The sequence below is a fragment of the Notechis scutatus genome, chromosome 3, assembly GCF_049901735.1.
Source record: "Notechis scutatus isolate UNSWTSFEM ecotype Mainland chromosome 3, rNotScu1.2, whole genome shotgun sequence".
In the NCBI taxonomy this organism is placed as follows: domain Eukaryota; kingdom Metazoa; phylum Chordata; class Lepidosauria; order Squamata; family Elapidae; genus Notechis; species Notechis scutatus.
Genome location: NC_142011.1, coordinates 74,202,219 through 74,215,754, shown reverse-complemented (window position 1 = coordinate 74,215,754; position 13,536 = coordinate 74,202,219). Strand labels below are relative to the sequence as shown.

Sequence of the window (13,536 nt, the reverse complement as noted above, 5' to 3'; positions counted from 1 at the left end):
ATATAAGTGTTTCACAAGTGCCATTTTTCATAGGTGTCAAACTTCATAATGTGATATAAAATAAGGCAAACCCTCAGCATCTGAAAGAAAAATGAACTCACTATCACAATATTGTTATGTTCTGCACATAATGAAATGTGTATAGAAACAAAGACAGAGTTAAATATGCTTTAAAATTCATATTTAAGTAAAAATAAGGAAACAAAACTCTGCCTTAATCCAGCTGTACAAAACAAATCTGGGCTATTAGGAGTTATGCATTACATTGTCCCTTCTACCTTTGCCCTGCAAAGATCAAGGCATTGTGTTTTTATGCCTTATGATTCCAATTATTATCCTGATGATCTTGGAGAAGACTTTGATTTTGGCTTGATTTGATTTCAGTTTTTCTACATTTAACCCCATTAAATAAAGAGGAGTTGTGAGACTGCAGCAATTAGAGTAGATCAAAGTGATTTGCATAAACTGGAATCTGACAGTGTATTTTAATTGGTTTGTACAATTCTGTGTACAGAAGGCAGCTCAGAAGTATGCATGAAGTCAGTTGAGTGTATTTGGCTTGGCTCAATACTACTGTATGGCTTTATGCCAACAAAGCTTTTGTAATGCATCCCTCTCCTCATTTTAATAACTGTCATTTTCTAAGTGCATTACCTCATTTTCTGGCTGTCAGCCAGATACATTCTGTTATAAAAGGGGGGGGGACAGGAGAAAGAGATGTTTTGCTTTGTATCTATCCCCTCCATATTTTTTTCATTAAAAAGGCGACTGTTTAAGAAGCAATCAATGTTCTAAATATCCATTGGGAGAGGTTAAAACAGTTCATGACAGGAATTGCATTTTAATGAATAGCAAAGTTTAATTCCAACCAAAATGACTTGATGCTTTCTTGTTTTCCTACTCCATTTTACAGCCTGGGTACATGGTGACCCAAGAAAAGTAGCCTATCCAACTGATAGCTATGGGCAGTTCTGTGGTCAAAAAGATACACCGAATGAGTAAGTACCGAATTCTTTTGCATCTGTGTTCTTACCACATGCACCAGAGCTATTAGCTCATTTTCTATTTTTTGCAGATGTCTTACTGAGAGCGTGCAGGTGGCTTCTGCCTTCATTCATTGGGTTTTTAAAATTGGGATTCCAATTAAGATTTATTTTTTTAAAAACTCAGACTTCAAAGCAAGTCACTGCTCAGCCCAGACACCGTCTGTCACTTAGATATGTAACTGTTACATCATGAATCCAAGTGACTGTAAACCTAAGATGCATTGGGTCTGATTAGCCAACATAAATTGAATGCTTAAATAAGATGTCAAGTGAGAAATTGTTATGTCATTCTGAGAGAAAAGTAATTTCTAAGCACAGCTGACTGCTTCCTATTTCTGTAAGTTTGTCATGTTTTATTCAGGCAGTATCATATGCCAGCAGCTGAAACTGGCAAGAATGCTCTTTTGCTTGCTTAAATTAATACATATGGCAAACATTTAAGCTGTCAGGGGCTGCAACTCTGGCTCCCAACCTTTCCAAAGGCTTAAAGGAGGCCATGATTATGTCATTAGATAGGATAGAATTAAAGATGTCTAGTCCATTTTTGCTGGGATTTTGGTATGGAAATGGGAACTTGAGATGTGTAGAAAGCAAATTATATCCATCCCAACTCTAAAATTACCTCAAAATAATGTCATATATGTTGAAATGATGTAGTAAACAGAGCAGAGAAGGAACTTTAGAAGAGCCAAACTGGAGCAGTTGATACAGTACATCAGAGTTCTTGAAAACCCTAATTTAATATAATGTGTAAAAAAAAAAAGATACGGTACATTTATTTTATTTATTTGTAGTCCACTTTATTGTTTGACAAGTAACTCAAGATGGCAAACATCTTCAGCACACCTTCCTCCTCCTATTTTCTCCACAACAACCCTGTGAGGTGGGTTACAGAGATGGTATTCAGCAGGTTTTGACCAGTTCTAGAGAACTGGTAGTGGAAATTTTGAGTAGGTTTGGAGAATACAAATACCAAATCTGACTGGAGATTTTACAGTATCCTTCCCCTGCCACGCCCACCAAGCCATGCCCACAGAACCGGTAGTAAAAAAAATTTGAATCCTACCACTGGTAGGTTAGGCTGAGAAAGAGTGACTGGCCCAAAGTCACCCAAATGTCCTTCATGGCTAAGTCAAGATTTGTATCTGTTTGCCTCAGGACATTTGGTTATTTGAGAATACACTTGTTCTTTGTATTTATAGGGGCTATAAACAAGTGTGTTAGGAATAACATAGGTTACCTAACGTAATTTGGGTAAAATAATATATATAAACTATGATAGTGAATTTAAGTGTGTGTCACTTTAACTGCAAAGCATGTAATTTTGGGTGCGGCTGTAAATCGCCATAAGAGGGAGCAAGAGAACTTGATTGATTGCTAGCTTACTGAATTGCTTGCAGACGATGATGGATTGATGGTTTGTTAACTGCGTGTTCTACTGCTGTTGCTGAAAGAAGAAAAGAGGTTTGACTTCTTCATATCTCTACTGCGAAGAGATATATTACTGGACTGATATTTGTAAGTTTACTGACCTCTTTTTCGACACTGGACTTTGCAACTGATTAATCCCTGGACGGACAGAACTAAGTGTATGATATATGGACTGTTTGACTATGCTAACAATCTTACTGGAATAAACTATTTAACTAGCACTGTGTATCTGTTTTACTGAGTGTAAACTACAACAACATTTGTCTCATATATTTGCCTGACTGCCTGACTGCCGTGCGCATTCTGCTAGGGTGTATATCCCTAACAAAGTGGTATTTTAATATAATATTTATTAAAGTATAATAAGCCTGTAGAATGATAAATTAGCCTTCCAGAATTTGGCAGTCTCCATATACATTAGTATATGTGAAGATTGTACTATAAATCCTTTGGACCCATTTTCAGCCCTCATCAAGCCTTATCTGCGTATTTCATTCTTTTTTTGAATTATAACTTTAGAATTCATTATGTATGAAGATATTGGTAAGCTAGTTGGGAGGCAAAAATAAAAATTTCATGTAAAAAAGCTTTTATGAAATTTGACCGGTTGCTGATATGGATTAAAGATTTATGGTTTGTAAAACCCAGAAGCTGCCTCTAATTCATATCTTGAGAGTAGTTAAATTTGAAGAGACATGCTAATCTTTATATTACTGCTGTTTGAAGTGCTTTGGCATAGAGCAATAAAATGTAAATAATAGTTCCAATGGTTCAACAAATTCTATACCAGATAAATATTTTAGAATATTTGATGTTTTGAAACAATTCCAACATTCGAAGTTCTTCAGTAAGGGATGATATTGAACTAAAATAACATAATTAATTCCATCTTGGGTTAAGTACATTGTGAGGGGAGTTTGTTACATCAATTCATATCCTTGTTAATCTCCATATAAACCAATATTCCTTTTACATTTAGAAGACAATAGTATGATAGTATGAAAAAGAAGCCACGGCTTTACTCTTCTATTGTGTGCTTTCTCTGTATTATCAGCATAGAAAACACTTCAATTCCAATTAGATTGCCACTCAGCTGTATGAATTTCATTGCAGTGTGCATTTGGAATCTTATCAATCTGAACTTCAATTTTAAAGAGTTCTAGTTGTATACTCGTTGTGTATATCAAGAGGTGATAGTCAGAACATTTTAAAGAACACTTTAGTTCTTCTCAGCAGACAATGGTCCTATTAGAAAGCATAATGATGCAGTGTGTCCATATAGATGAATATGGGTATGATTTTTTTTCCTTAACTTTTTCAAAAGGAGTTGGAAAATTCCCTTTTCAATGCATCAAATATTTTTGGCAAACCATGCTAAAGAGACAGCCAAAGTGTCGTCCACAGCTTTCAAAAAGAAGGCAAAGCAGCCTGGATGGATAGATTTTTTCCCTTATTTTATTTGTTGGATTCAAATCCCATCTTTTTCTGTAAGGGTTTAAATGGCTTACATTGGGATCTTCTTTATGGATCTCTGTAGCAGCAAACATGTAAATTGTGTTGGGCTGAAATAAGGAGAGGGTATAGAATGGAATGGAATGGAATGGAATGGAATGGAATGGAATAGAATAGAATAGAATAGAATAGAATAGAATAGAATAGAATAGAATAGAATAGAATAGAATAGAATAGAATAGAATTCTTTATTGGCCAAGTGTGATTGGACACACAAAGAATTTGTCTTGGTGTAAATACTCTCAGTATACATACAAGAAAAGGTACATTCATTAAGAATCAAGAATCATAATGTACAACACTTAATGATAGTCATAAGGTACAATCAACAATCAAATCATACTAGGAAACAGTCAATATGAATCGTAAGGATGCAAGCAACAAAGTTACAGTCCTACAATCACAAGTGGGAGGGGATGGGTGATAAGGAGTGATGAGAAGATTAACAGTAATAGTCGTGTACACTTTGTAAATAGTTGAACAGTGTTGAGGGAATTATTTGTTTAGCAGAGTGATGGCTTTCGGGGGGAAAAACTGTTCTTGTGTCTACTTGTTCTGGTGTGCAATGCTCTTTGGGTCGTTCTGAGGGAAGGAGTTGAAACAGTTTATGTCCAGGATGTGAGGGGTCTGTAAATATTTTCACAGCCCTCTTTTTGACTCGTGCAGTATACAGGTCCTCAATTGAAGGCAGGTGGGTAGTAATTGTTTTTTCTGCAGTCCTAATTATCCTCTGAAGTCTGTGTCTATCCTGTTGGGTTGCAGAACCAAACCAGACAGTAATAGAGATGCAGATGACAGACTCAATAATTCCTCTGTAGAACTGTATCAGCAGCTCCTTGGGCAGTTTGAGCTTTCTGAGTTGGCGCAGAAAGAACATTCTTTGTTGTGCTTTTTTGATGATGTTTTTGATTTTCCAAAGCACCAGAAGGCAGAACAAGAAATAATGGATGGATACTAATCAAAGAGAGAACCAACCTAGAACTAAGGAGAAATGACAATTGGAACAATTAATCAGCAGAACAGCTTGCCTCCAGAAATTGTTGGTTCTCCAACACTGGAGGTTTTTAAGAAGAGATTGGACAACCATTTGTCTGAAATGATATAGGGTTTCTTGCTTGAGAGGGAGGTGGTGGGGTGGGGTATTGAACTAGAAGACCTCTAAGCTCCCTTCCAACTCCATTATTCTGTTATTCTGACAGAGAATGGCTGGCCCAGTTATCAAGTGAATTTCTACGACTGACGTTGCACTTAAACTTGGATATCCCTGGTCCTAGTTTTAATCTGCCTTTTTAACCATTTTTGTACACTAAAATATTATTTATAAATGTTTTAGATCTTTGGAGAAGCTTGATGAAACACACAGTATTCTTTACTATTTAATTTGTTGATATTTTATATCTCCTTTTTCTGAAATTCAGGGGTACTTTTAATGGGAACTTACCTTAAAAAATAAATGGGTTAACTTTTTTGCCCTCTGCTTAACTGTTAGCCAACTGTATGTTTTATATCTATATAATTCATTGTAGTCCTTAGTTATAAGAATGATCTATACTTATGAAATGATATTCTTGGGATTTTACATGGTCTATAGATTTCTACATACAAACACATTTTTTATTGATTTTTAGTGCCACCTTGTGATTACTATAAAAAATACCACTTTCATGATACCATGTTGTGTGTGTTTAAACTTAGTAACTGTACAAGATAAATTTACTGCACAGTGGAAAATTGGATATGTGATAAAACATTAATGTGAAAAGTATGATTAAATTAGCATGAATTGCTGTTATCTATCCTATTGTACAAGGAAAGAACAATTTTCTCAAAATTAATCTTCATGTGTGCTATAATAGGAATCCCTACAGGCAGTAGTTTGCGAGTGAATTTTTAATATGTGTATAATATATTTATGTATTTCGTTAATTATTAATTATTGCTATACATATACATGGAGTGAAAATAATCATTTTATCTATCTTGTAGGAACAAAACAATTTTATTTTATTTTAACATTCTGAAATGTGCCAGTCCTATAGTGCTAATAAACCTACAGTGCCCTACAACACAGGTATGTAATACATAGTTAAGAATACACACATTATATCTTGATATAGCTATTTTGAAAATAAAAAGTGTTAAGTATTGGATATACATAAAGAAATTGCTAATGTTAGATGTAAATTCTGTATTCTCAGAAGAGATATACTGATAAAATGGAAAGGAAACTGTCTTATTTAGAAAATATCATTTAAGAAAGAAAAACATATATTGAGTACAGGGCTGAATAGCTGTGATTATTCTTTTCTCTCTCTCTCTCTCTCTCTCTCTCTCTCTCTCTCTCTCTCTCTCTCACACACACACACACACACACACACACACACCAAGTAATGGATAATCACAGCTAATCATTCCTATGTATAAATAATATTGTTCATTTAAATGGCTAAAACCAAACAGCATTATTTTCCAGATGTCATTAACTTCAGGAATTTTAACAGACAATAATCGGATTGGGTTTCTCTAAAAACAATGTTTTGGTAATGATAATTTATGTTGCTTCATATTATCACCATATTTACAATTCACTCATTATATTTTCTAGATATAGACTTAAGGGGATTTAGCAAAACAATGATAGTGAAACAACCTTGCACAATCGTAGATTTTCACGGGTACAGGTATGTAGGTCTAGGTGTGTTCGGGTCTTTTCCCATGTAAGATTAAATGTATCTTGGCGACGTTTCGGCGAGGTCCCACTCGCCATCCTCAGGCTGGTGCTTTTGGCTTCGTGCCAGTGCAAGCAGTGTGTGATCGGAGTTGCCGTCTCTCTATAAATACTGGTGGTGGGGGCTGGTGTGCTGGGCTGGTTGGCTGCGCTGCTGCCTCTTGATTGGTTGATGGAGTTGATGTTGGTATAATGGGCTGTGTGATGGCCTTGTGAGTTTTGTTGTGGAGATATCCTGGATCTTGTGCTGTAATTTCCTGGGTCTTTTGTTTTGTAGTGATCTTTTTTCCATTAGCCTCTCGTGTTTTAATGGCTTGGGTAATGGGTTGTGTGATGGGCTTGCGAGTTCTTTTGTTGTGGTATCCTGGGTCCTGCGTTGTAATCTCCTGGGTTGTTTGTGTTTTGATCTCTTTTCCATTAGTCTCCTGTGTAGTAACGGCTTGCGTAATGGGTTGTGTTGCAACTTCTTGAGTTCTTGTGGTATAATTTCGTGAGTTTTCTGATGTGATATATCACATCAGAAAACTCAGGACTCATGTGATATATCACATCAAAAAACTCAGGAAATTACACCACAAGAACTCAAGAAGCTGCAACACAGCAAATGACCCAGCACAAGACCAAGGATACCACAGCAATAAGTCTCACAAGGCCATCACACAGCCCATTATACCAACATCAACTCCATCAACCAATCAAGAGGCAGCAGCGCAGCCAACCTGCCCAGCACACCAGCCCCCACCACCAGTATTTATAGAGAGACGGCAGCTCCGATCACACACTGCTTGCACTGGCACGAAGCCGAAAGCACCAGCCTGAGGATGACGAGTGGGACCTCGCCGAAACGTCACCAAGATACACTTAATCTTACATGGGAAAAGACCCGAACACACCTAGACCTACACACACACACACACACACACACACACACACACACACACACACACATACATAGGTCGCTGGGTTGTAGGTTTGTTTCTTTATTGTTTCTATGAAGTGGAAGGAGTTTTGTATGTGTGAGGTGATGGATTCTGTGTAGGGCTGGAGTTGTTTGGCGAGAAATTTGGCAACATTCTGTAGAGGTGAGCCTATGGAGTTGACTATGGGTCTGAGTGATATTCCTTCTTTGTGTATCTTGGGGAGGCCATAGAGCTTAAGGCATCTGGATGATTTTTCTCTGGGGATGATTCTCTGCTGGATCTCTTCACTGATGGGAGATGCTTTTATTTTGGATTTGGTGGTTTTTTTCTAGGTAAGTGGTGGGGTCAGTATTTAGAGGTTTGTAAGTGGGGTCTTGGAGTAGGTTGGATATATATATATATATATATATATATATATATATATATATATATATATATATATATATATATATATATATATATTTGTTTTCTTAAGTTTTCGCGGGTACTTACATGTATGGTGTTCGGCTTGGTTGGTATTTTCCCACGTCATTGTAGTTCTTTAAAGTTGTAGCAACGCTTCAGCAGAATCTCATCTGCCATCATCAGGCTTCTGTATTGTGTCCGTCTGTGGGTCAGACTTTTACAGTGGTTTCAGATTTAAATTTGGGGCAGCCTATTGCTGTGCCAGAATGGTTTTTTCTTCATCCTGATTGGTTGGGAGTCTTGGTCTGTGTTTATTGGTCTCGGAGTTTGCTGTGTTCTGCTTGATGGGTGTTTCTGATATCTTCTGTCTGTTTTTTGGCTCTTTTTGTATCTTGATTGGCTGGCAGCATTGTGTTACTTTAATGGAGGTCTTTAGTGCAGCTAAATATATATATATATATATATGAAATTCACTGGATCAGCAGCTTTGGGGCAGCAAAGCCTTCTATTTTTTCTTATCCTATGAGTAGAGATTCTGACATTAACTTAGCTTTAGAATTTTATGTAGATAATCATAATTTTTTTTCTAAAATAAGAAATTACAAAATTTTGATTTGATTAATATTTATGTTCACAATTCTATTTGAGTAAGAAGAGAACTCATTGTATTTGTACTATGTTGGAAGAATCCTTATGTATGTAGTAAATAATCCATTCAGGATAATTTCCCATTTTAAATAAATATTTTACCAAGAAAGAAAGAAATGATTATTTTTAAAAATTGATGACAAAAGCTGTTAACTATCTGAATATTATCTGAATACTTTCATTGATTAGTCAAATCACCAATATTTTGTGGCTAGATTTCAGAAGTAAGATTTCATGGAGATGTTTGTCAAGAAAATAAAGAAAGTAATTGTGTTTACATTACATTACAATAACAAAAGTGATAAAATACCACTTCAATAATGACATGTTCTCTGTGACTCTTGACAATATAATAAATAATGAGGGGGAAACTAGATCCCTCGCCTGCCAAAAGGTTATGTATGCCTGATTCACAGTTTCACTTTGATTAATTACTGCACAAGATACAAATATGTCTTCTTTTAGGGGAATATCATTTAAAAGTTAATTTTAAAAATTATTTATGAGATATTTAGAACAAGAAGGACTACTAGGAGAAATTCTGTAGACATTGAAAGAAAAATATTTCTGCTTCTTCTCTTTTCCCTTGTTAGACATTACAAAACAGAGAAGAAAAAGAACAAATTGTGTATACTGTATATATATTGTGTACATATACTGTATATATACTGTGTATATATGTATGTATGTATGTATGTATGTATGTATGTATGTAGGTAGGTAGGTATGTATGTATGTATGTATGTATGTATGTATGTATGTATGTATGTATGTATGTATAGTATTCAGGTTTGTTCGGATATTTTCCCACGTCATTGTAGTTATTCTTTTAAAATTGTAGCAGCGTTTCAGCAGAATCTCATCTGCCATCATCAGGCTTCTGTATAGTGTTCATCTGTGAGTCAGACTTTTATAGTGGTTTCAGATTTAAATTTGGGGCAGCCTATTGCTGTGCCAGAATGGTTTTTTCTTCATCCTGGTTGGTTGGGAGTCTTGGTCTGTGTTTATTGGTCTTGGAGTTTGGTGTGTTCTGCTTGATTGATGTTTCTAATATCTTTTGTCTGTTTTGTGGCTCTTTTTGTACCTTGATTGGCTGGCAACATTGTATTCCTTTATTGGAGGACTTTAGTGCAGCTTGGCTCCGGGTAAATGGACGGCTACCATTTGTTAGAAAGCTAGGTTTCATCTGGGTGCCTGGTTGGGGTGTGTTTGAGCTGGAGGTATCAGGGGGGATCTGTTTGTTGCCCAGGTTTGTGTCTGGCTAGTGGTGTGGAGATTTTTTTGTTTGTGAGTGCAGGCTTCCAAATGATTGACAGTCTGGTGGAATCATCTCTTCTATTCATGCTTTCTGGTCTTTTTTCAATCTCTATGGCTTCTCTGATGATTCTGTGGCTAGGGTTTTCTACAGTGGCTAGGGTTTTGGTGCCATTGAAGTTGATGCTATGACCTGTGGCTTCCATGTGTTGGACTAGTGAGGAAGTGTGTTCCAGCTTTTTGACTGCATTTTTGTGTTCATCCAGGCGGATACTTATTCTTCTATTGGTCTGTCCAATGTATGTGGCCGGGCATGATGCACAGGGGACTTCGTATATGCCTTGGTTTTCCAGATCAATTTTATCTTTGGGGTTTCTAAGGATGGCTGCTATTTTTCTGTCTGTTTTGAAGGCAGTCTTGATGTGATGTCTGTGTAGTTTCTTACTGATTTTGTCTTTTGTACCCGCGAAAACTTAAGAAAACAAATATATATATATATATATATATATATATTTGTTTTCTTAAGTTTCGCGGTACTTACATGTATGGTGTTCGGCTTGGTTCGGGTATTTTCCCACGTCATTGTAGTTGTTCTTTTAAAGTTGTAGCAACGTTTCAGCAGAATCTCATCTGCCATCATCAGGCTTCTGTATTGTGTCCGTCTGTGAGTCAGACTTTTACAGTAGTTTCAGATTTGAATTTGGGGCAGCCTATTGCTGTGCCAGAATGGTTTTTCTTCATCCTGATTGGTTGAATATGTACATACATACATACATACATACACAGTATATATACAGTATATATACAGTATATATACAGTATATATACAGTATATATATACAGTATATATATACAGTATATATACAGTATATGTATGTACACAATATGTACACAATATATATACAGTATACATTTGTGTGTATATATATATATTTTGTTTCTTAAGTTTGTACTTACATGTATGGTATTCAGCTTTGTTCGTATTTTCACGTCATTATAGTTGTGCTTTTAAAGTTGTAGCACGTTTCTGCAGAATCTCATCTGCCATCATCAGGCTTCTGTATTGTGTTCTCTGTGAGTCAGACTTGTGAATGAACACAATACAGAAGCCTGGTGATGGCAGATGAGATTCTGCCAAACGCTGCTACAACTTTAAAAGCACAACTATAATGACGTGGGAAAATACCTGAACAAAGCTGAATACCATACATGTAAGTACCTGCGAAAACTTAAGAAAACACACACACACACACACACACACACACACACACACACACATATATACTGTATATACTGTATATATTGTGTATAGTGCTTTGCTAAGCAAATAAACCATTTAAAAAAAGAAGCACTTTAAGAGATTACAGATTTTTGAATAGGTCTTCTGGTAATAATAACTGTCTCGTCCTCCACTGCTACTTCAATCAGGTTTTTGGTTTTGTCTTAAAAGCTTTGTGTTTCAAAGTGCCCAGACAGATTTGCAACCTATATAGAAATGCAGTCTTCCTACAGAAGTTATTGGGAGTACTACAAACAGTTTTGCAAGCCTGGATTTACTAAGCCACGCAAGGTGAGTTTTGATGCTTTTTAACAGTCTAGAATAAAAATTTATATCTGTACCACTGTCTCCATGATGACTTACAGCAAAGCTATGACTATAAAGTTTCTAGTTCAAAGAAGTCAATCTCCAAAATTAAAATTAGATGAATGTCTCCTCAAAGAGGCCAGAGTACAACACTGAATGCAATCATCTAACCATTTTAAAAGTAATTTATTCTATTTATATTTATTGAATATATATCCTGAATGACCTCATGGTACCTTATGTGGGCCACTTGCTTCATAATATCCCTGTAAAAGCAACCATGTGAGATACAATGGACTGACAGATAGTGATAGTCAATCCAACGCATAGTTGAGAATGGTTTTGAACATTGATCTCCTCCATTGTACTTTAACCACTGTAAAACAACAGCTGTCTTTGAAAATATAGTAGGCCTATTATTGGTGCAAGTAAAAAAATAGGATGCTTTGATCACGTAGTCTCAACTGCTATCTTGGCTTTTTGAATCCTTTTGAATCCTCATCTGACAATTAAGTTTAGGAAGTACTTTATTTCAGTGATAGGATAAAACAAAATATATAAGCCATTGGAATTAACTACTTGATTTGCAGCCAGGTCACTGGTTTGAAGCAATTTTAGTTTTTAAAAAATTAGATTATTCTTCAATTATCTCATATTGAAAAGCTTTTACAAAGCCTGGATTTCAGTCCTAAATTCATTACACTTATTCTATTAAAAGGTAATTTAATTCTGAAATTAGGTCAAAGCTACTTGCTCAAATATTTTCTCTTCAAAGTCATGACAGGAATCCTCCTGGCCTTCCATTAATAGAATACCAGTCAGACATAAACTTCATAGTTCTCACTGAAATTCTAACCAATAATTTGTAATAACTTTTTGATTTTTGGCATTAAAAAATAGATAACGTTTTTCAGCATTTCTGCTTATGCTTTTATTTTGACTTTCAGTCTGTAACTCAAGTTATGCGGGATGAAGATTGTCCTTCTATGATTATTCCAAGCCGGCCTTGTAAGTATCTGTGTTATATTGTATAACAGTTAACATTGGCAGGGCCAAATAGTACAATTGATTCTGTTTTGAGATTTGAGATATTCTGAGCTAAAGTTTAAGGACATAATATAAGGGATAAATTAGAAAAATACTAGATTTACATCTTAGGTAAAGCGTTAGTTTTAATCATGATTTGTTGATATGTATTATCCAACTATAAGCTGGAAATCATGGTTCACACATGATTCATACATCGAATCCCAATAAACCAAGTATTTGAAGGAAGGAAGCCTAACTAAACTCAAGTGGTATGTATATTTTTAGCACTTTAAAATCTTCCCTAGTACAGTTAATGAGCCAAATTTGAAATCCCAGTGTTTCCCATTTTAAATCTTTCTTTCCTCAAGCTACACTATAATAAGACCACTTATGTGCCCCAAATACCAGCTAATTGTATCCTTGAATAAGATAGAGCCATCTGATACTGTGTGCAATTAATTTCCATATTATTTTCTCATATCTTGCTTTATCTTAGCATACAGTATAGTGTACTATACTATACTATACTATACTATACTATACTATACTATACTATACTATACTATACTATACTATACTATACTATACTATACTATACATACCTATTATGCTAGTCTCTTTTGGGCTATAAAATGTTGCTAAATTCATTTACTTTGTGAACTGTTTTTCCCCTTTTCTTTTCACTCTAATTTGGTCAGCATCCGTTTCCTTTTGCATTCACAAGACACTTTTCAGCAATGTGGATTGTTGGTTTTCTTTTAATGTGTTCATATACCATCGTTTGTATCATGATGTGCAAACCCAGCCAGGAAGCCCTATTTTAAAAACATATGTAGATATGTGAATCCAGCCATGCTGTGGCTTGCCCATCAGTTGCAAAGAAGCCCAAAACTACAATAATTGCTGTGATGGAAAAAACGTAGTAACTCCACAAGGGATCATTAAAAGAAGAAGATGATGACTAAAAAAAACAGATAT

At 35.5% G+C, this 13,536-nt stretch overlaps 1 protein-coding gene across 3 annotated transcripts in view; it reads left to right on the top strand.

Moving 5' to 3' along the window:
* Positions 1–13,536, top strand: part of SLC44A5 (solute carrier family 44 member 5) — a 198,570-nt gene that overhangs the window by 151,867 nt on the left and 33,167 nt on the right. For all 3 annotated transcript variants that reach the window (XM_087960483.1, XM_026679332.2, XM_087960482.1), the window contains exons 4-7: positions 914–998; positions 5,976–6,060; positions 11,395–11,514; positions 12,477–12,537. In XM_087960483.1, coding sequence (XP_087816609.1) covers positions 914–998; positions 5,976–6,060; positions 11,395–11,514; positions 12,477–12,537 — 351 coding nt within the window. The remainder of the gene's footprint in view (positions 1–913; positions 999–5,975; positions 6,061–11,394; positions 11,515–12,476; positions 12,538–13,536) is intronic.